At 42.2% G+C, this 24,512-nt stretch overlaps 1 protein-coding gene across 3 annotated transcripts in view; it reads right to left on the minus strand.

The window, feature by feature from the left end:
* Positions 1 to 855: 855 nt before the first annotated feature.
* Positions 856 to 24,512, minus strand: part of LOC143815565 (mitochondrial glutamate carrier 1-like) — a 49,296-nt gene continuing 25,639 nt past the window's right edge. For 2 of the 3 annotated variants that reach the window (XM_077294886.1, XM_077294887.1), the window contains 9 exons: positions 20,144 to 20,242; positions 19,522 to 19,647; positions 19,381 to 19,436; positions 12,292 to 12,382; positions 9,649 to 9,767; positions 9,181 to 9,385; positions 2,092 to 2,246; positions 1,904 to 1,979; positions 856 to 1,815 (listed from right to left, as the gene is read on the minus strand). In XM_077294886.1, coding sequence (XP_077151001.1) covers positions 1,653 to 1,815; positions 1,904 to 1,979; positions 2,092 to 2,246; positions 9,181 to 9,385; positions 9,649 to 9,767; positions 12,292 to 12,382; positions 19,381 to 19,436; positions 19,522 to 19,647; positions 20,144 to 20,163 — 1,011 coding nt within the window. In that variant the 5' untranslated portion in view covers positions 20,164 to 20,242 and the 3' untranslated portion in view covers positions 856 to 1,652. Of the gene's footprint in view, positions 1,816 to 1,903; positions 1,980 to 2,091; positions 2,247 to 9,180; positions 9,386 to 9,648; positions 9,768 to 12,291; positions 12,383 to 17,866; positions 17,939 to 19,380; positions 19,437 to 19,521; positions 19,648 to 20,143; positions 20,243 to 24,512 lie in introns of those variants that run through there. The other variant, XM_077294888.1, reaches the window with a different exon arrangement.

Genomic DNA, 24,512 nt, shown 5'->3' on the forward strand with positions numbered 1-24,512 from the left:
TAAAGATTACGTGGAATAACCAAGACAGCCCTTGAAAAAATTTTTTTTTTGCAGACCTGTGTTATCTATCTATCTATAGATAGCGGGGGGGACACTGACACTTGGGAGCGTTCATACATAGAAACACTTCAGAGCCGTCAGCCATTTAGCTGTAGTTCTGGGGAACACATCTACGGTAATTGTTGCAGGAGGATGGCAGAATTGTGAAACTGTCAGTCAGGGAGCCTCCTGTTATAAAGAATAAACTGAAAGTATCCCAAAACTACAGCATACACTACTGTTTGACAGGTTCTCCATTTTTGAAGCTGTGAATCTCAACCAGAAACCTTGGTTTTATGACTTTTGGTTGTTAAGGATTTAGGGAAAACAATTAACTAGGGTGCCATTTTTATGTCCCCTCCAGAGACAGTGCCACTCTATTCGATGGGCTGTGTCTAGTATACCAAATCCAGTTTATGGACAAGAGTGGTCTGGAACTGCAACAAGAGCATCTGGTTAGAGCCATTAAAAAGACTGTTTCATCAGAGCTCCTGGCACCTCCAAGAAACACCTGATTTTCTTTAAAGAGCTGCTTGTTATTTAAATCATCCTCCGGACATTGCAAAGTTGTGATTTTTGTAATATGCTAAAATAAGTTACTTTGCTTCAATCTACTCAAAAAAACTATGGTGTAGAGCTGTATTAATGGTCAGTTAACAGTAATTCCTTTCAACTGCATCTGTTCACTATACTCAAGTAGTCTGTGTACAGTACAGGACCTTCCCTCCTGCCCACGCTTCGACGGGGAAATTCCCATTCTTTGTTTGCAGATTCTCCAGTCTAAAGTAAAGTCAGAGAAATGACAAGGCTATCGTCTCAAATTTGCCAAAAGTGTATTAATTCGGCAATCGGTTCCAATGGCTGGTGAACCACACACAGTTAGCAAAAATAAACTCTACTAATAACGATCGTGTCTGAGTGTTCTGAAACCCTTCCCCCACACAGAAATATATACAAAGTTATTACGAAACAAACCGTAACACTTTTCCGGTAGCTGCACAGAAGAATATTCAAGTTTTGATAATAGACACCAGACGTTGCACAGAATGGTATTGGTCCAGTGAACCATTTGTATCATTCAGTTTCATGGACTAGAAAACGATCTTTTCCAAAAAGCTATTCAATATAAAAAAAAAAAAAAAAGTCTTGGGTTTCAAGTACAAACATTCAGACCCATATCATCCAGAATAGACTACACATACAATTCTTGGACATGTCCAAGAAAACTGTACTTTGTAGCTATCAGATAGTGACCTCTTAGGAAAACCCTTGGCGACTTGCAATATCAATCTCATTTTTTCTGTTAACATACAAGAATGACCCTCTGATGTGAGAATAGGGAATGCATAGTAAACATACAACTCCCTAAGTACACATCTAACTGGTTGCATCGATGCAGTAAACAAGTGCTATTCCACTTTAGTAAAATATAGACATATAAACATTTTGGGGTGTTGAAGTAAAAGTGCTGTAAAATAAAAATGGGGGCAGAGGTAACTTAAAACTAGATTCCTCCAGCTTCATATAAAACAAAGTTAATTATATCCAAAATTGAAGGTGAAAATGCAATCCTTGTGTGGTCATTTTTCTTCAAATCTTGTGGAATGCTGGAGTTACGGAGATGACAGGCTTCTGAACTGAGCAAACTCCACAACTGCTTCTCCCACACCAAGGAAGTAGACAACTTGAGCTATACCAAAAAGGGGTGCAATAACTAATGCCCGGCAACCAGATCCCTTCAGAAAGGCAGATGGGCCCTCATTTATCCAGATTTTCCTGAAAATTAATACAAAGACCCAAGATTAGGAGAGTTACAAGCGTAGGTGAACAGTAAATTATAGAAGGGGCCACACAATCTCCTTACCGGACACAGTCTATTATTCCACTGTAGGCCTCTTCATTGGCTCCTTTGTTCAATGATTGAAGACGAGTCTTTATCACTGAAAAGTTAAATTTGACCATTGAGGCTTAACAAGGAACGCATTTATATGTCAAATGTGGCTCGGGGAACACACACTATGGTAAAAATAGATAAAACGTTTGATATCTTACCGTCACAAGGATTGACAGCCACAGCTGCCGTGGAGCCAGCAACACAGCCTGCAAAGAACGAGTGAAGAAAAGGAGCTCTCCCATCTGGAGAGGACATCCCCAGCTTATTGATGTTGGAGAACAATGGGAAATAGATGACTGAAAATGGAACATCCCTGTAAGAGAACGGGAAAACACAAGATTAGCAACAATCTGATGTAATTCAGAGGCAAAATGATGTGCAGAAAACCACAGTATATGCTGTAAATACCTGTGCGATATAAACACAATATACTTTAGACAACACTGAACACAACAGAAGTGTTTGTCATTTTAGTTCATTTTTTTTGCCAAAAATAAATACCGTATATACGCGAGTATAAGCCGAGATTTTCAGCCCACTTTTTTGGGCTAAAAGTAACCCTCTCGGCTTATACTCGGGTAATAGCCAGGGGTTGGCAGGGGAGGGGGAGCAGAGCTGTGTAATAATACTCACTCCTGCTCCTGGCACGGTCCCTGTATGTCCCTGGTTACCCGGCACCGGCAGCTTCTTCCTGTAGTGAGCGGTCACATGGTACCGCTTATTACAGCAATGAATATGGACCCTACTCCACTCCCATAGGGGTAGAGCCGCATATTCATTACTGTAATGAGCGGTACCATGTGACCGCTCACTACAGGGAGAAGCTGCCAGCGCCGGGGAACAGACGTGCAGGGACCGCGCCAGGAGCAGGTGAGTATAACTCAGTGCGCGATATTCACCTGTTCCCAGTTCCACCGCCGGCCGCCGCTGCGTCTTCCGCGTCCTCTGCAGTGACGCGCAGGTCAGAGGGCATGATGACGCGATTAGTGCGCGCCGCCCTCTGCCTGAACATCAGTGCAGAGGACGCAGAAGACACACCGACGCTCGGCAGTGGAACGGGAAAGGTGAGTATAGCAAGTGCCGGGGGCCTGAGAGGTGAGCATTTAATTTTTTATTTTTTTAATCGCAGCAACAGCATATGGGGCAAATGTCTGTATGGAGCATCTTATGGGGCCATGTGCAGCGTTATATGGGGCAAATATCTGTATGGAGCATCTTATGGGGTCATGTGCAGCATTATATGGGGCAAATATCTGTATGGGGCCATGTGCAGAATTATATGGGGCAAATATCTGTATGGGGCTATGTGCAGCATTATATAGGGCAAATATCTGTATGGGGCATCTTATGGGGCCATGTGCAGCGTTATATGGGGCAAATATCTGTATGGAGCATCTTATGGGGCCATGTGCAGCATTATATGGGGCAAATATCTGTATGGAGAATCTTATGGGGCTATTTGCAGCATTATATGGGGCAAATATCTGTATGGGGCCATGTGCAGCATTATATGGGGCAAATATCTGTATGGAGCATCTTATGGGGCTATGTGCAGCATTATATGGGGCAAATATCTGTATGAGGCATCTTATGGGGCCATAATCCACATTTTTGGAGAATTATATGGGGCAAATGTGTCTATGGAGCATCTTATGGGGCCATCATGAACTGTATGGAGCATTATATGGGGCTCCTCATTCAATATGGATATTCAAAAACACAACCTACTGATGTCTCAATTAATTTTACTTTTATTGGTATCTATTTTTATTTTTGAAATTTACCAGTAGCTGCTGCATTTTCCACCCTAGGCTTATACTCGACTCATTAAGTTTTCCCAGTTTTTTGTGGCAAAATTAAGGGGGGAGGGGGGGGTCGGCTTATACTCGAGTATATACGGTATATTATATTCATGAATATAGATTAAACATGTTTGTCCAAACATGTATGTGTTACAATGCTCAGCATAAATGAGTACACTCCCTTTGAAAGTAAGATTTTAATTAATATCTCACTGAATAAAAAACAATTGGCAGAATATTGACAAGACCGTTTCATTGAACATTTTTTTTTTTAACCCATAACATGAAAGCAAGTCTAAAAATATAACTCATTACAAAATCTTCAGTTTTACTGAAATGTGTTGATGAAAAAAGGAATACACCTCAAATCAAAAACTACCTCTGCTATTTTGTATGACTTCCATGATTTTTAATAACAGCACTAAGTCTACATGGAATGAACAAGTTGGTGAAACATTGCAATATCATCTGAAAAACAAACAAAAAAAAACCCTGGTGTGCTGAACCCAGCTGCCAAATTATCACCAACCAGTTCCCACAATCCATCTTTTCTGACCCAGCATTCTAGCCTATAAATTTAGAAACATCCTTAGGGGTGTGGGGGTGCACGCGAGCATCCCAGAAGCAAAGCATCGCGAAGATAAGCATCGTTATACAGCAGTTATTCCATGGCAATTAGTCAGGGCAGGAGTCAGGTAACCCACACTTTGCTCTCCCTTTTAGCCATGCGCTTTATTCTTTTCCTCCTGTGTTCCCTTGCCATCCACAGTCACCGCCCCATCCCCCCTCCATCACAACTCGTATACATCAGCTCCTCTCTCCCATGTACAGCTCCGATGCACCTCTCACCTTCCTGAAAAACCTCAGCCCATCTTACCCAAACATTGCACAAAAAAGCTTCATACAATTCCAAAAACTACTTGCTCTTTATCTTCCTACTCCTACTGATTTCAGGGGACATCTCCCCCAACCCTGGTCCACCATCCACCAACTTCAACCCCTACCCTACCCCACATCGAAATCTTAAGAATCTTACTAATATTAAATGCACTCCATCTCCTTTTAATTGTGCCCTTTGGAATCCACGGTCTGTACGTAACAAGCTTCCTTTCCTACACAATTACTTTCTGAAAAACTCTCTTAATTTGTTGGCCCTCACGGAAACCTGGATCCAGGACTCTGACACAGTCTCTCCTGCTGCCATTTCCCATGGTGGCTTACAATTCTCACATTCCCCGAGACCCACAAACAGACATGGTGATGGAGTCGGCATACTCCTGTCCCCACAATGCACTTTCCAGGTTATCCCCCCAGTTCCATCACTCATTCCCTTCTTTTGAGGTCCACACCATCAGGTTCTTTCTCTCCCTCAGAGTAGCGGTCATATACCGGCCCCCAGGCTCACCCACCCACTTCCTGGACCATTTCTCTGCCTGGTTGCCGCACTTCTTGTCCTCAGAACTACCAACCCTTATCATGGGAGACTTCAACATCCCCATAAACAGCCTCACTTCCACATCTGCATCACAGCTTCTATCACTAACCAATTCTCTAGGCCTCTCACAGCTCTTAACCTCTGAAACACACAGACGGTAACACCCTTGACCTGATCTTTGTCCGTCTCTGTTCAATCTCCTACCTAGTTAACTCACCGCTTCCCTTCTCTGACTACAACATTCTATTTATCACACTCAATTCCTCGCCCACCCCAGCACTCTCCTACCTACCACACATTCAGAAATCTACATGCTATTAACCCTCACACACTTTCAGGCTCCCTACACTCATCATTGTCCCCAATCTCCTCTTTTTCCTGTCCTGATCTGGCTGTACATCACTTCAATGACACTCTTAGAAGCACCCTTGACCAAGTAGCTCCCCTCACCCTCAGAACTTCCAAATACAGAGTAAAAACATCCCTGGCTCACGTCGCAAACCCGATTTCTCCAGCGATGCTCTAGGTGTGCTGAACGCTTAAGGAGGAAAACCTGCACACCAGAAGACTTCATACACTTCAAATTTATGTTAAGGACCTATAACTCTGCCCTTCACCTCGCCAAACAGACCTACTTCACCACTCTGATCTCCAACAACCCCATGAAACTTTTTGACACCTTTCACTCCCTCCTTAGGCCAAAAGCACAAGCCCCTATCACAGACATTTGCGCTGATAACTTGGCCTCCCACTTTATAGAGAAAATAGATAATATCCGTCAAGAAATCCACTCCCAGACACCAAGTGCAGTGACTCCCATCCCTCCCTGCATCTCCCCTGGCTCACTCTCCACATTCGATCCCATTACAGAAGAAGAAGTCTCCAAGCTCCTCTCTTCTTCTCGTCCGACTACATGCATCACCGACCTAATTCAATCACATATCCTCCAGTCTCTCTGTCCAGTTGTCACAACTCACCTAACTACAATCTTTAATCTCTCCCTCTCCTCTGGCATTTTCCCCTCCTCCTTCAAACACTATTATTACTCCATCACTAAAGAAACCTGCCCTCGACCCATTCTGCACACATAACTACAGACCGGTCTCCAATCTCCCCTTCATCTATAAACTCTTGGAGCGCCTGGTCTTCTCCCGCCTTACCCGTTACCTCTCCACTCATTCCCTCCTAGACCCTTCACAGTCCGGTTTCCGCCCCCTACATTCGACAGAAACTGCACTCATCAAGGTGACCAATGACCTTCTGACACCAAAATGTAACGGTGACCACTCTCTGCTCATTCTTCTCGACCTTTCTGCAGTTTTTGACACTGTTGACCACCCTCTCCTACTCTCCAGTCACTAGGCATTAAGGACACTGCTCTCTCCTAGTTCTCTTCCTATCTTTCTGACCGCTCCTTCAGTGTTCTAATCTTCCTCTCACTGTCGGGGTACCTCAGGGCTCAGTCCAACATCATGTCCGCTCTCTATCTGAAACTCAACCTCTCCAAAACTGAACTTCTTTTGCTCCCGCCATCTAACCTCCCTAAATCTGATATTTCCCTCTCCGTGGGTGGCACCATAATAACGCCCTGGCAGCAGGCGCGCTGTCTGGGTGTTATGTTTGACTCAGATCTCTCCTTCACCTCCCACATACAATCTCTTGCCCGCTAGTGTCGCTTACACCTAAAGAACATCTCTAGAATCCGCCCTTTTCTCACCATGGAAACAACAAAAACCCTCACTGTCGCCTTAATCCACTCCCGCCTGGACTACTGCAAAGCTCTATTAATTGGCCTCCCCCTTACTCGACTTTCCCCTCTCCAGTCTATCCTTAATGCAGCAGCCAGGGTTGTCCATCTAGCCAATCGTTACTCAGACGCGTCCGCTCTTTGCCAGTCATTACACTGGCTGCCCATTCATTACAGGATACAATTCAAAGTACTTGTTCTCACCCAAAGCTCTCCAAAGTGCGGCACCCCCATACATATCCTCACTCATTTCGGTCTATCGGCCTAACCGACCGCTGCACTCTGCAAATGACTTTCGACTAACCTCTGCACTAATCCGTACCTCCCACTCCAAGACTTCTCCCGCGCTGCACCAATGCTCTGGAATGCTCTACCCCAAGATATTAGGACCATCCACAATTTGCATAGTTTTAGGCGCTCCCTCAAAACACATTTATTCAGAGAGGCCTACCACGTTCACTAATCAGTCATTTTATGTTTGTGTGTAGCCCATTTACTATCTCCATCTATCCCCCAAACCCTGAAGATGGCTGGACCATCATTGTAAATACATCATTGTAAATACACACCTGTACTTTGTATCTCCCCCACCTCATTGTAGATTGTAAGCGCTCATGAGCAGGGTCGTCTTATTTTGCTTTAAATATTGTATTGTTAACATTGTTACTTATGACTGTTGTGTTTGAAACTGTTAAACTGTAAAGCGCTGCGGAATATGTTGGTGCTATATAAATAAAGATTATTATTATTATTTTTATTATATCATCATCATCTTCCATTCATTCAAGACACCTTTCAGAGCCTGAATGCTGGATGGCGAGTGATGCTGAACCTATCTCTTCAGAACTCCCCAAAGTAGTTTGGTTGGGTTAAGACCAGGAGACATACTTGGCCACTGATTCACTGATCGAGGTTATACAACATACTAGATGTAGTAGTTTTTTTATGTAGAGTGTATTCATTTTGCATCAATTAATATGAGTAATATTGAAAATTTTGTAATGAAAGTTATATTACCCGAACTGAATCCCGAACCCAGACACCATTCAAGTGAATGGACAGAGTGTGAGTCAATGGCTGTGACCGGCGGCGAAAAGGTTATCGTCAGTCAGGTGCCGGTTAATGACTAATTCTACAGCGGCGCTTGCTTTATCTTGGCTGGTTCCCAAAAATAGGGGGACCCCATGTAGTTTTTGTCATTATTTATTTAAATTAAAAAAATAAATAAATAAATACACGGCGTGGGAGGCCCTCTGTTTTGATAGCCAGCCAAGATAGAGCAGAAAGCAGACCGCAGCTGTCTGCTTTACCTGTGCTAGTTATCAAAATTAGAGGTGACCCCACGTCTTTTTATTTGCAGTGGGGAAAAAAAAGTATTTAGTCAGCCACCAATTGTGCAAGTTCTCCCACTTAAAAAGATGAGAGAAGCCTGTAATTGACATCATAGGTAGACCACTACTATGAGAAAACAAATCCAGAAAATCACCTTGTCTGATTAGGAAAGATTTATTTTGCAAATTATGGTGGAAAATAAGTATTTGGTCATTAACAAAAGTTCATCTCAATATTTTGTTATATATCCTTTGTTGGCAGTGACAGTTTTCTGTAAGCCTTCACAAGGTTGGCACATGCTGTTGGTGGTATGTTGACCCATTCCTCCATGCAGATCTCCTCTAGAGCAGTGATGTTTTGTGGCTGACTAAATACTTTTTTTCGCCACTGTATTTATTTATTTTTTTTAACATACTGCGCCGGCTAATCACAGTCATGACAACATTTGGCATGGCTGTAATGGGGCATGAAGTGCCCACACCGGAAAAGCTTGTTGATTGGATGCAATGCAGCCTTTCAGCAAGCTTTATTCAGATGCCGAACCCAAACAGTAACATGGACTTCCAGGAGAAGGTGTCACTAGTTTTTAGGTAAAGACCCCGAACTTTACTGTTCAAATTCACCCATCACCAATTACAAACTCTCTCATACCTTGGCATAGCATTCCAAATATAGCAATCATTTCTCCCATGCCTCCCCCATACAATGGGACTCGCTGCCCTGACTGATTAGACCCCAACACATCATGGAAGTTTTCAAAAACAACATGAAAGTTCATCCTGCTGCCGCTCACTAAACTACCTTAAGAAATGCTTCCTTCCTCACCTTCTTCCTCCCTAGTTATGTATAAGTTTATTTCCTTTTTTTCAATTTCTGTAACAACAAGCGTGTCAAGCAAAGAGAAATAGCAATGGGATCTTGAAATGCATACCTCAATAACGTTGCCCCCAGACCTTTATAAAGGCCTTTTATACCCTGTGTTCTGAGAAGTTCGGAAGCAATCTGTGTAGCAGATAACTTTTGTGTCCCCAGCGTTGGCCCAACATTATAAGCTCTTGAGAGCACAGGAATGGTATTCAAATGCTTTGCACCCTGAGTAAGGCTTTGTATCCCAGTAGCAGTCTTCTGGCAAGATGCTGAAAAATAAAGTGTCATAAATAAATAAATAGATGGGAGGTGGGGCAACGAATAACACCATTAAAGAACCAAACCTGTCACATGGATATACATGTGCTATGGTTGGGGCTGGCTACAGGGGAGAGTACATATAACAACAGCTCTTTCAGTCTTTCATGCACTGCACCTAGCATCCTGCATAATGCATAACCAAAGGTTTTGCCAGAAGCATTCTTTTTAACCTTTCTGAAGTCCTTATTGAATACAAAGTAATCATAGATACCTAGTCGTCCTGCATCCTGCAGCTGAATCTTAAGCATTTCCATAGGAGTGGTTATAATAACCTGACAGGTCCCAGCACCACATCCTGCCAACATTTCTTTGACCAATGTGAGCTTCTTGCTAAAAATTAAAAAAACAAAAAACAAAACCAATTACTGAAACTTGTTAGAGACAAGTCCATCCAATGTGTGATTTTATCAGTTCTCTAATGTGTCAGAAAAAGTATTCACAGTGATACCATTTCTATTCTGGGAAGGAAATGTCCAAAGACATATAACAGATGGAGATCGCGTCCAATTTCCCAGAGTGGAGAACTCCTAAAGGTGGCTGATGAATATAACTTTACAATGTAAGTAATGGCCAGTTTGGTTTCAGACTTAAAGAGGCTGTCTACTACTTTTACACTGATGACCAATCCTTCAAATTAATAGGAAGCGAATGTGCATTACCCTGGGGTAGCCACAATCAGAAGATGGTCAGCTCCGCAAGTAAGTGCTTCCGGCCGGCAGCTGCCACTGCGGTCACCAAAAGCAGCTGATCGGTAGGGGGGTGCCAGGTGTCGGACCCCAGTCAATCAGACATTGATGGCCTATCCTGAGGATAGGTCATTAATGTAAAAGTAGTGGACAAACTCTTTAAAAGGAAAAAAATAAATAAAATTAAAGAAAAACTGCCACACATACAGTACATCCAATTCCTCCATGTAAAAGAAATCTAAAATTAAGAATGCCATGTTAACACTGAAAGTAAAGCAAAATCTCCACACCTTTCAGCTCCAAACCATGGACTGATGTATATACGAGTTACAGCACGTCTTAGACTAGAGCTGCATTCACAATTCTGCTTTTAATACTACCATGAGTCGACAACCTGTCAGACATGCCTAATAGTATGGCCAAGCCCCTATTATGTAATGCTCTAGGGGTGCACAGTAATTTAGCGCCATCTGTAGAGGTTGAGGTTATTAAATAAAAAAATTAAAAAAACACTTTCCAGAATGCATACCATCAGTAATGAAGCCTGGGCACATATGGACGCCACTCTGGAAACTTTAATGATTTATTACAATCTTAGAATTGAATGGCAAATTGCTAGGATATAACATCGCTTTATGTTGGGTTATGCGGAGCTGTAACTTGCAAAATGGCACCTAACCTACTTGCAGTAATAGGAATTGCTACCAAGCTCCATTCAGGTTCCTTGTACAGCTGGGTGTATTGATGCGCCAAAGAGAATAGAGGTCTTGATGCTCCTTCATTCTCACGATAAGGTCATGGCACATGTTCAGTATTTTGTCAAAGGGAATGAGTAGGCAAGTAATAGTTAAGATTATAAATCAATTTTCTGCTCTTATTGTTTTTGAGAAGTCCCGAAGAACCTCTTTAAAGGGAACCTGTCAGCAGGATTGTGCTCAGTAACCTACACACAGTGTCAGGTTGGTGCAGTTATACTGATTACAACAATATCTGGGTTGATGAAATCTGTCTTGTGGTTGTTGTGTAATCTTTATTTTCCGTTTGAGTTAATGATATGCTCGTGCTCTGGGGGCGGCCTGTGAGGGGGATGGGGGTCTCCATGTGGTGCTCGGATTAGGTATTCACAGTGCAGACTGCTGACAGGTCACTGATCCCTCACTTACCTGCCCCCTAGTTTGCATAATGAATATATGCACGGACAGAAAAAAAAACAAAAAAAACCTTCTGCAGGCGGGGGCCAGCCGTGGCACCTGCACTGCAGAATAATCGCATGTGTATGGTGTTAATAATAAATGTGGTTGAGGTTATCCTGATCGTTAAAAAAAATCCATTTAACAATGGCGCCTGAGCAGTAGCAGCTATCAGTGTATATAGAGGTGATCTGATAGCTGCTATTGTAATTTTTTTTTTCCTCTAGCAAGATGGCGCCGCAGGCACTTGCACAGTAGCAGCTATCAGATTACATCTATATACACCGATAGCTGCTACTTCGCAGGTGGGTGCCATTTTCAAATGGATTTTTTTTTTGCACCTGCCTGCAGAAGGGTTTTTTTCAGTATGCAGATATAATATTCATTATGTAAACTAGGGGGCAGGTAAGTGAGGGATCAGTGTCCAGTCAGCAGTCTTCATTATGAATACCCAATCAGAGGACCACATGAAGACCCCCACAGGCCGCCCCGGAGCGCGAGCATATCATTAACTCAAAACTGAAAATAAAGATTAAAAAACAACCAACCACAAGATGGATTTCATCAACCCAGGTATCATTTTAAGGCCGTGATCACACTTGCGAGTTCAATGTGAGAAACTCGCACGAGTCTCTCGCATCAAGTCCCGACACTTGGAACCGGAGTGTGCGGCTGCATGCATTTCTATGCAGCTGAATGCTCCATTCCCGAGTGCCGGGTATTGATGCGAGAGACTTGTGCCTAATCATTATAACGGCGGCGACCTGATACTGTGTGTAGATTATTGTGCACAATCCAGCTGACAGATTCCCTCTAAATATTTCAAGAAATCTTCTTTGATGCATTCACAGTAAGCATTTATTGGGGTAAAATCAGTTTGCCACTCATACCATCAAAATGAAACTTAAAAAAAATAAATAAATTTAAAAAATGGGGTAACTCGGAATGAAACAAAATCCTTTACTGCCAAATACTTACCCATCTTGAGTCAAGTGGTGCCTAAAAAAGTCGTTTGCAGCTAATTTAATGGCCTTCTCTGGAGTTACTAGGGTTAAATTCACTGCGGCACCTATAAAGAAAACAGCCTGGTTACAAAGAGTAATGTGGAGCGGAAGTATAGGCAGGAGAACTTACTACATTCACAGATACTACAACTAAAACAAAATATCTGAAACACTATGGATGTGGAGGACAAACTGTACAGATACAAAACAGTTTTAGAGCTTTAGGTTGTGTGTCGAGAGTAGCTATCGCTTTACTTTACAACTAAATGTTCTAAAATATGTTTACATATATATTTATCATGCTCACATATATGTCCATGTTACTGTGTAATAGAGTAATGCAGAAATTGCATTCCTGTGAAGTATAATTCTACTTTGTACAGATTATAATGGGCCATAAATTAGGATGCCTCGAGTGTTCCCAAAACTATAGGGCTCAGCCCATTAAGCGGATCTAGAAAGTCTATCCTCACAGTGAAGTGGCCGTATACTATCCAGTAAGGTTAACACGTGACGGGGTAACAGTTGTTACTTAGGTGCATAACAATGGAGCAGGTAACGGCATGACATTGAGAAAGGTGATGGCAAAAAGCACATGGAGGTGGTCTGATTGCTGTAGTGTGGTGTCTCAGCTTGGTGGGTCACTTATTGCACTTGCCTTGTTGGGACTTTTATTTAATACTTTACTGCTACCTTCTGGTTACAAACTAACATTGCTGCACTTTAGCTCATCAGTTTTTGCACCCATGTTTTAATGACGCAACAAAAGCTTGTTGTTTTTAATCGTGTCCAATTGTATTTGTTTTGTTACATTTATGACATGTGTATTTATTGTTTGCTCATATTTTACGGGCATGTAGACTTTTAAGGGCACTTTTCTTTCCCTGTGTATAAGTGATAATATGGTCTTTTTCAACAAGAAGTGAGATTTAGGGGCGATAGGAGAAGAAACAGTAAAGCAAGACAATAGACAGCATTAATGAAAATCCATGAAACAGAACAGAATAGAACACAGAGCAGACGGGGGAGTGCAGAGGAGATTTCAGAGGACTTCTATCAAGACAGTTCACGAGTTCGACTTCAATACTAAGGACCATGGTTCAGCTTTAGGTCTCGTTCACACATTCAATACTTGGTCAGTATTTTACATCAGTATTTGTAAGCCAAAACCAGGAGTGCAACAATCAGGAAAAGTATACAGGTCCTTCTCAAAAAATTAGCATATAGTGTTAAATTTCATTATTTACCATAATGTAATGATTACAATTAAACTTTCATATATTATAGATTCATTATCCACCAACTGAAATTTGTCAGGTCTTTTATTGTTTTAATACTGATGATTTTGGCCTACAACTCCTGATAACCCCAAAAACCTGTCTCAATAAATTAGCATATTTCAACCGTCCAATCAAATAAAAGTTTTTTTTAATAACAAACAAAAAAACCATCAAATAATAATGTTCAGTTATGCACTCAATACTTGGTCGGGAATCCTTTGGCAGAAATGACTGCTTCAATGCGGCGTGGCATGGAGGCAATCAGCCTGTGACACTGCTGAGATGTTATGGAGGCCCAGGATGCTTCAATAGCGGCCTTAAGCTCATCCAGAGTGTTGGGTCTGGCGTCTCTCAACTTTCTCTTCACAATATCCCACAGATTCTCTATGGGGTTCAGGTCAGGAGAGTTGGCAGGCCAATTGAGCACAGTAATACCATGGTCAGTAAACCATTTACCAGTGGTTTTGGCACTGTGAGCAGGTGCCAGGTCGTGCTGAAAAATGAAATCTTCATCTCCATAAAGCATTTCAGCTGATGGAAGCATGAAGTGCTCCAAAATCTCCTGATAGCTAGCTGCATTGACCCTGCCCTTGATGAAACACAGTGGACCAACACCAGCAGCTGACATGGCACCCCACACCATCACTGACTGTGGGTACTTGACACTGGACTTCAGGCATTTTGGCATTTCCTTCTCCCCAGTCTTCCTCCAGACTCTGGCACCTTGATTTCCGAATGACATGCAAAATTTGCTTTCATCAGAAAAAAGTACTTGGGACCACTTAGCAACAGTCCAGTGCTGCTTCTCTGTAGCCCAGGTCAGGCGCTTCTGCCGCCGTTTATGGTTCAAAAGTGGCTTTACCTGGGGAATGCGGCACCTGTAGCCCATTTCCTGCACACGCCTGTGCACGGTGGCTCTGGATGTTTCCACACCAGACTCAGTCCACTGCTTCCTCAGGTTCCCCAAGGTCTGGAATCGGTCCTTCTCCACAATCTTCCTCAGGGTCCGGTCACCTCTTCTCGTTGTACAGCGTTTTCTGCCACATTGTTTCCTTCCAACAGACTTACCATTGAGGTGCCTTGATACAGCACTCTGGGAACAGCCTATTTGTTGAGAAATTTCTTTCTGGGTCTTACCCTCTTGCTTGAGGGTGTCAATGATGGCCTTCTTGACATCTGTCAGGTCGCTAGTCTTACCCATGATGGGGGTTTTGAGTAATGAACCAGGCAGGGAGTTTTTAAAAGCCTCAGGTATCTTTTGCATGTGTTTAGAGTTAATTAGTTGATTCAGAAGATTAGGGTAATAGGTCGTTTAGAGAACCTTTTCTTGATATGCTAATTTATTGAGACAGGTTTTTTGGGTTATCAGGAGTTGTAGGCCAAAATCATCAGTATTAAAACAATAAAAGACCTGACAAATTTCAGTTGGTGGATAATGAATCTATAATATATGAAAGTTTAATTGTAATCATTACATTATGGTAAATAATGAAATTTAACACTATATGCTAATTTTTTGAGAAGGACCTGTAATAGAAACACGTCACCTCTTCTGCATTTGACTCACTACTGGTTGTCACTTACAGATACAGATCTAAAATACTGAGCAAATACTGAACGTGGCCTTAGGGTACCGTTACACAGTGCCATTTTCATCGCTACGACGGCACGATTCTTGACGTTCTAGCGATATCGTTACGATATCGTTGTGTCTGACACGCTACTGCGATCCGGATCCCCGCTGAGAATCGTACGTCGTAGCAGATCGTTTGAAACTTTCTTTCGTCGTCTAGTGTCCCGCTGTGGCGGCATGATTGCATCGTGTGACACAGGTTGTATACGATGTGCGCACAGTAACCAATGGCTTCTACATCGCAAATACGTCATGAAATTATCGCTCCAGCGCCGTGTATTGCAACGTGACCGCAGTCTACGACGCTGGAGCGATAATCATACGACGCTGCAACGTCACGAATCGTGCCGTCGTAGCGATGAAAATGGCACTGTGTGACGGTACCCTTAGGGGGAAGGATCACAAAATTGGGGAAGTGCATTTTCTAAAAAGAGCACAAATCTACAAGGTAGGAGAAAAATAAAACCCCGGACACCAATAACTCACTAATCTGCTACACCCCCCACACAACTGAAGGTACAGAGGCTGTAAAAAGCTTATGACGTCAGGTTTCAAAAGCCTTGTAAACCACAGCATGCTCTGTAAGTATTAAATGTCCCTTATATTCTACCACTTAGGATTTGTATTAGTACAGGGTAATTCTCAAAAGACATACACTTAAAGCACCACTGCAGTTTTTTTTTTTTTTACTGCAGAGCTAGAGTGGTGCTAAGGCTACTTTCACACTGGCGTTAACTGCAATACGTCGCATTTGCGACGTATTGACACATGTCGCAACCGTCGTGCGACAGTTGCGCCGTGCTGTGGCGGACCGTCGGGAGCAAAAAACGTTACATGTAACGTTTTTTGCTCCCGACGGTCCGCTTTTTCCGACCGCGCATGCGCGGCCAGAACTCCGCCCCCACCTCCCCGTACTTCCCCGCACCTCACAATGGGGCAGCGGATGCGCTGGAAAAATGCATCCGCTGCCCCCGTTGTGCGGCGGAGACAACGCTAGCGTCGGGAACCTCGGCCCGACGCACCGCGACGGGCCGAGCCCGACGCTAGTGTGAAAGTAGCCTTACCCGCCGTCATCTTCACTTTCTACCAGCACCACTCTGGTTGATATTCTGAAGGTTTTGACCTGCTGGATCAGTGTCTGCTGGAGCGAGCTGGTGGTCACGTTTCAATAGAAGTCTATGAGATTCAGTAACACAAAAGGGTAGGAAAAAACCTACGGAGCATATTTGCCAATTAAAAGAATTATTATTATTGTAAACATAATACATACATAGAAAAAAAGAAAAAGACTAACAAAAAATGGTTGCTGCTAGTTACACATGCAGGGGAACAGACATATGCAGGACGTGATAAAAGACATGCGTAGTATAGTGCAAGCATATCATAGTCCCCTAGGGGGCGTAGGAACGCTGCAGGCAGCTGGTGACATTACAAGGTGTAATATGGTTTTTTGAGTTTCCCCCTCTGCTGTTCACATATATTGGAAAGCTTCGACCATTTAATTCCAGCACCTCTAGTGGACTATGATATACTTGTTCTACACTACGCATGTCTTTTTTCACGTCCTGCATATGCCCATGTTCCCCTGCACGTGTATCTAGCAGCATCCCTTTTTTAGTCTTTTTTTCTATGTATGTATTATGTTTACAATAATAAAAATTTGTATTGTTTTCCCTACCCTTTTGTGTTACTGAATGTCTAAGTGAGTTCAACCCTTTAATATTAGTGAAAAACAGCTTCATCAAGGGAAGTCATATTTTATGGTCCTGCACATTGGAGGCCACTTCCTTTTTGAGCTTTTTTTTCCTTTCTATTTATTATACATATTGTTTCTGCCGTGTATGTGGTATGTGGACTGTCTCTGTGAACATTCAATATTTTTTGTATTGTTTGCACATTCCTTACCTGCCCTGCGTTGTCTTGCACGTCGCTCCATCACAATTTTAAATGTTTTTAATTGTATTTTGCTGTCTAACTTGGCATTGTTGTTAATAAAGCCGCTTTTTGATATATCATCGCCTTGTGTGCACTATACTTTGCGCTCTTCTCATCTTTTTACGTTTTGGTCGCGCATTGAGTAGCACCTGGCTAATTTGATTAATTTCATTGGATTAAGTGGTGCCCACTTTTTTCTTTCTATTTTCGTACTCTTTAGTATTATTGGTTATGGGTCTTGTGTAGATACGTCTACGAGAGCCTCATTCTTGCTCTCATAGGCTTACATTAAGCCTTGTGACCGACACTTCTGAGTTCCGATCGCAAGATGGCGGAACGACACTGGAGGGGAGCCGTGAAAAGGTAAAGCTGGTGACAGGCAAGTATAAGAGACTAGGGTCAGGGACCTTAGATTAGAAGTACCACCCCAGCGCTGCAATGGGAAAAAAAAAAACAAACACACTGGAGTAGTGCTTTAATATGTATCTAAATTACTCATCTATGTGAAATTTTGTCATTCCTAATGTCTAATGAACTGTCTTGAAGAAGAGAGACATAAAGTTAATATACAAAGGGAAAAACAACAAAGGCCTAACCGATAAAACAAAAAGAAAAAGAAGTCCTTTAGAATAAAATATATAATAATAAATATATAAAAAGTAAAACAAAAATATATAAACGAAAGGTATTTTCCTAATTACAATTGGAGTACATTTAATGATCCATCGTGGCTTCGCCACATCGGCTAGCCCTCAAAATCCACGGCGATAGTTCTGCAATATGAAAAACACAGATGCAACAAACAACATTCTACATACAACAGTCCGGCATATTAAAAGTGGACGACAGAAATACCCATTGAGCCCAATAAAGGCTAAGTAGCATTAGGTTCATATCAGTGTAAACAGATTTGATTTCTAAGCTACTTTATAGTAACGGCTATTATTACCAGTAGCTCTACAATATAATAATGCAGACTATAAAAATATGAAGAATATTAAACTTCAGCAACAAATAAGCAGGATCGTTTTATTAGGCGGCACATTTATTTACATCTGAATATCAGCGGACATGTCTTAAGGCAACATACAGGAAACAGGATGCACTAGTAAAGGCTCTATAGCAGGCTTACATTCAGTAGATAACATATTACTATGAAGGTTGTTTCCACAGTCAGGAACCGGCAGCGCTTTGGACGCAGCACATGTCCGCTCCTTCCAAAGCGCTGCCAGCTTTTGTGTGTTAAGTGATTCCGCATGTGTTCGCTAAACCGTGCGGAATCACCGCGCTCAATACATTAGGCGGGAAATTTATCTTGCGGAGATGGAGCGTCTCCGCAAGATAAATAGACATGCTGTGGTCTCGAAAGACGCGTCACATGTCAGTCTCCGCAGGGAAGCCGGAGGCGTCCCTGCACGCATAGTGGAGATGGGATTTCTTGAAATCCCATCCACTATGCTGTAACACAGTGTTCCCCAACTCTGGTCCTCAAGAGCCACCAACAGGTCATGTTTTCAGGATTTCCTTAGTATTGCACAGGTGATGGAATTATTGCCTGTGCAGGTGATGCAATTAACACCCGTGCAATACCAAGGAAATACTAAAAACATGACCTGTTGGTGGCTCTTGAGGACCGGACTTGAGGAACACTGCTGTAACATCTGGCTGCTGCGGGTTTGACACTGCAGATGAACGCGGCGTCTAACCCGCAGCGTTTACCGACCGTGGAAACACCCCAAGGCCAATTTATAACTCAGAAGAGATAGCACTCGATCCAATGTTAGATTATGGAGCAGTGGCAACTAGCGTCTATGTTCTCATGATGAGTCGGCATGAAAAAAAAATAAAAATACTGTTACATGCTGCGATTGGCAGCGTATATCGGATGGCGTGAACCCATACAAGCCTATGTATATATGCCAACTCACAGAATGGAGAAATTAAAGTTCTCCATCCTATCTGCACCAGTAAAATAACACTCGGCTCACGCTCGCAGCGGAGTTTGGGCTGAGGGTCATTTGCATTTAGCACCAGATTCTCTCGCATGGGAGAATAATCGGGTGCTACTCACCAGTGTGAGTGAGCCCTAAAGAGTAACATGGTCTGTGGCACAAAATATAAGTCTATATTTTCCAACACTATGTACAGTAGTAAGTTTATTACTTATTCTACCACTGTATTTGACTAATTGAGATTATACAGATCTATGACATACCTCTATACATCCCAAAGTATCCTTCTGACCGGATAGTCTTTCCCAAACAGTCCCATCTGAAATACAAATATAAAAAAGGGTTTGTGGATATCCTAAACTAGACATTTTGTTTGATTTCAGGTTTAAATCCCTTTTACTCACATGCTTTTGTATATTTGTTGACCGTTCCTCTGGTTTTGGAGCCGCGTCTTGGTCAAGTCAATTGGAAAAACACAAGTCACACCAATAATACCGGCAATGCCCCCGTTGAGGAGCTTAGCGGGCAAACTAAAAGTAAAACAGTTCATGTAAATGAGATGCATTACTAGACTATCACCCATAGCTTTGTAGACATTTGGCCGAGTTGTATACCATAGGCATATCAAATATCATTAAGTAACGATAGTCAGCTTCTCCTCAGCTTAAATTGGCTCAACCACAGATTGTATATGACCGCACAGAAAGTGTGGAAGTCAAAATTAAAATATCCAACCAAACCAAGGTGGGATCTGCGCATTGTCAGAGGTATATTACAGCAGCTGTATAGAGCTCCACTTTCTCATCTTCACGTCAGGTTTCGATAACCTCTTTAGATACTATACTTTAAGGGACCTGACCTGTATTAGTCCACCAGAGAAATTATTCTATTGAAATCGTGATATCACGTCCGACTTTATCCACACAAGTGACGTCACACACTTGCTTCCAAAAAATCCAAACAGGTCATGATTTTTAATAAGCAGCTTTTCTACGATGGATAAAAGACAGGTTTAACAGAACTTACCTGATTTGCTTCTCAGCCATTTTCAAGTATTAAGAGTCTGGAAGATCGGTTTGGTCACAGGAGTACAGGCCCTCTACAGCAACGAAGCCCAACTGAGCTCTGCAAAGAGACGGCACAGTTAAAATACATCAGCTGTTGGTCTATAAATACGCCTCTGGCCTCCGCTCTGGTAGAGAGATCAATGAATGCAAGTGACTCATTTCCAGCTCATCCCACAGACCACTCAACTGCATGCGACACGATGAATAAAGCACTTGAAACCCCCAGCTTAACACATAAAGGGGTCACATGCTTTACGTTAAAATGCGTGAAACACAACTGTGCTAGACTTGGAGTTTACCATGAACAGGAGTGTTGGAAGGGGATTGCTGGATTCATAGAAGTCAAGGTATCATTGTATTCAGCTTCCTATTACCTACATGTCCATATAGATGAGCTAGGAGGTTTATCCTACCGATTCATTCCCTTTAACTCCTTCACCCCGAAGCCTGTTTTCACCCAAGTGACAGGGCCAATTTTTACAATTCTGACCACTGTCACTTTATGAGGTCATAACTCTGAAACGCTTCAACGGATCCTGGTGATTCTGAGACTGTTTTCTCGTGACATATTGTACTTTATGATAGTGGTAAAACTTCTTCGATATGACTTGCATTTATTTGTGAAAAAAACGGAAATTTGGCGAAAATTGTGAAAATTTTGCAATTTTCAAACTTTTAGTTTTCATGCCCTTACATTAGAGAGAGTTATATCACATAATATAGTTAATAAACAACATTTCCCACATGTCTGCTTTACATCAGCACAATTTTGGAAACATAATTTTTTTTGTTAGGGAGTTATAAGGGTTAAAAGTTGACCAGCGATTTCTCATTTTTACAACAAAATTTGCAAAACCATTTTTTTTTTTAGGGACCACCTCACACGTGAAGTGACTGAGGGGTCTATATGACAGAAAATGCCCAAAAGTGACACCATTCTAAAAACTGCACCCCTCAAAGTACTCAAAACCACATTCAAAAAGTTTATTAACCCTTCAGGTGCTTCACAGAAATTTTTGGAATGTTTAAAAAAAAAAAAGTGAACATTTAACTTTTTTTTTCACAAAATTTTTACTTCAGATCCAATTTGTTTTATTTTACCAAAGGTAACAGGAGAAATTGGACCCCAATAGTTGTTGTTCAGTTTGTCCGGAGTACGCTGATACCCCATAAGTTGGGGTAAACCATTGTTTGGGCACATGGCAGAGCTCGGGAAGGAGCGCCATTTGACTGTTCAATACAAAATTTGCTGGAATTGAGATCGGACACCATGTCGCGTTTGGAGAGCCCCTGATGTGCCTAAGCAGTGGAAACCCCCCACAAGTGACACCATTTTGGAAAGTAGACCCCCTAAGGAACTAATCTAGATGTGTGGTGAGCATTTTGAACCTCCAAGTGCTTCACAGAAATTTATAATGTAGAGCCGTAAAAAAAAACAAAAAAAAACAACTTTTTTTTTCCCCACAAAAAATGATCTTTTCGCCCCAAATTATTTATTTTCCCAAGGGTAACAGGACAAATTGGACCCCAAAAGTTGTTGGCCAATTTGTCCTGAGTACGCCGATACCCCATATGTGTGGGTAAACCACTGTTTGGGCGCATGGCAGAGGTCGGAAGGGAAGGAGCGCCGTTTGACTTTTCAATGCAAAATTGGCTGGAATTGAGATCGGACACCATGTCGCATTTGGAGAGCCCCTGATGTGCCTAAACAGTGAAAAACCCCCACAAGTGACACCATTTTGGAAAGTAGACCCCCTAAAGGAACTTATCTAGATATGTTGTGAGAACTTTGAACCCCCAAGTGTTTCACTACAGTTTATAACGCAGAGCCGTGAAAATAAAAAATCTTTTTTTTTCCACAAAAAAATATTTTTTAGCCCCCGGTTTTGTATTTTCCCAAGGGTAACAGGAGAAATTGGACCCCAAAATTTGCTGTCCAATTTGTCCTGAGTACACTGATACTCCATATGTGGGGGTAAACCCCTGTTTGGGCGCATGGGAGAGCTTGGAAGGGAAGGAGCCCTGTTTTAGTTTTTCAACGCAGAATTGGATGGAATTGAGATCGGACGCCATGCCGCGTTTGGAGAGCCCCTGATGTGCCTGAACAGTGGAAACTCCCCAATTATAACTGAAACCCTAACCCAAACACACCCCTAACCCTAATCCCAACCGTAAATGTAATCCAAACCCTAACTTAAGCCCAAATCCTAACTTTAGCCCCAACCCTAATGGGAAAATGGAAATAAATACATTTTTTAAAATTTTAACATTTTGAGACCTATAATTTATCTATATTTAGGCCCACAGAGTCATGTGAGGTCTTGTTTTTTGCGGGACGAGTTGACGTTTTTATTGGTACCATATTCGGGCACATGACATTTTTTGATCGCTTTTTATTCCAGTTTTTGGGAGGCAGAATGAACCAAAACCAGCAATTCCTGAACTTCTTTTAGGGGGGGGGGGGCGCGTTTATACTGTTCCACGTGTAGTAAAATTGATAAAGCAGTTTTATTCTTCAGGTCAGTACGATTACAGCGATACCTCATTTGTATCATTTTTTCTATGTTTTGGTGCTTTTACACAATAACTATTTTATATAAAAAAAAATTGTTTTTGCATCGCTTTATTCTGAGAGCTGTAACTTTTATTTTTCTGCTGATGATGCTGGCTTTTTTTGCGGGACAAGATGACGTTTTCAGCGGTACCATGTATATTTATATCCGTCTGTTTGATCGCGTGTTACTCACTTTTTGTTCGCCGGTATGATAATAAAGCTTTGTTTTTGCCTCATTTTTTATTTTTTTGCGGTGTTCACTGAAGGGGTTAACTAGTGGGATAGTTTTATAGAGCTGGTCGTTACGGACGTGGCGATACCAAATATGTGTACTTTTATTGTTTTGGGTTTTTTTACATAAATAAATGGATTTATTGGGAAATTTTTATATATTTTTTTCTTTATTCGGGGATTTTTTTTTCCACTATATTTCATCAGATCGCTGATCTGACACTTTTCAGAGCATTGTGTCAGATCAGTGATCTGACAGGCAGTGCAGGAGGCTAGCCACCTCACTTCATGACCCGGAAGGTGTCCCGCGGCCATCTTGGATCCGGGGACTCCTTCCGGAACAACACGATCCCATCGCGCTGCTCCGGTGGGAGGGCGCAGGGAGCCCCCGTCCCTGCGCGATCCCCCTCTATGCCGCTATCACTACTGACAGCAGTATCAGAGGGGTTAAATGCCCGCGATCGGCACTAGTGCCAATCGTAGGCATTGCTGCGGGGTGTCAGCTGTCATATACAGCTGACACCCGCACGGGTCATTCCATGTCAAGTGAACCAATGATTTTTACCACTATATTTTTAATTCTTTTGAGATTTTGTTATGTGGTAATAGTGTGTCAGAGAATGCAAAATGTGAAGAAAAAAAAATTCGATTTTTTTTATATTTTTTATTGATTTTCAAAGTTCGGAAAAAGTGCGAATTTCGGTGTTGCCTGCCTTTACATTTCTCCCCATAACTCAGGCTAGAAAAGAGATAGAGAAACAAAATAAACACCATTCTACTCAGAACAGTACAGGCTTTCACCAGATATGTCACAAGAGTATCTTTGTTAATATTTTACCCATGCGAATGGAAACGCAAATATTTAAAACGCATTTCCGAAAAAAACGTTTAATTTAAAAATTTCAAAAACTGCACATGTGCCTGCTATGCTCCTAGCCACTTCTGTACCAAAATACAAGCTGGGATCTTGATGGGATCATATTTAAAAAAATAAAACTATTACGGTGTCAGTTCAAAAATCTTGATTTCAGGTCTGTCCAGCCTGTGGTCTAACAGTGTGGGGTCCATATTTACCAAATAATCCAAGATTGTTAGATATTCCTGTATTATTTTATTACGTTAGAGCTTCGAAGCAGGAGAGGAGAAAGCTTTGTTAGGGCCCAACCTGAGATTGAACAGGGGTAGACGGTGACTGCAGAGCAGATGACAGGCTGGCAGCTCCAGCCTCCAGAGGCCGTATTCACACCAAATCTTATCACCCAGGCAACTCCTCAAATGGAGAGAGGAAAATATTCTTAACATCCAGTTCATGTATTGTACAAACCAGGACTACGAAGAGGAGGAGGAGAGTTTGTGAAAACATCGGTTACAGGAAGCAGAACCCATCACAGGGACTCAGCAATACCGGACTGTCATCCCATGTAGTGGAAATAAAGACAGTGACGTCCATGAGGTGGTAGAAGGCGGCACAAGATCGGCAATGGATGACAACTGGCTATGTGACCTGTGAATATGATCGGCGCTGACGGCTACTGTACTCTCC

The sequence above is a fragment of the Ranitomeya variabilis genome, chromosome 3, assembly GCF_051348905.1.
Source record: "Ranitomeya variabilis isolate aRanVar5 chromosome 3, aRanVar5.hap1, whole genome shotgun sequence".
In the NCBI taxonomy this organism is placed as follows: domain Eukaryota; kingdom Metazoa; phylum Chordata; class Amphibia; order Anura; family Dendrobatidae; genus Ranitomeya; species Ranitomeya variabilis.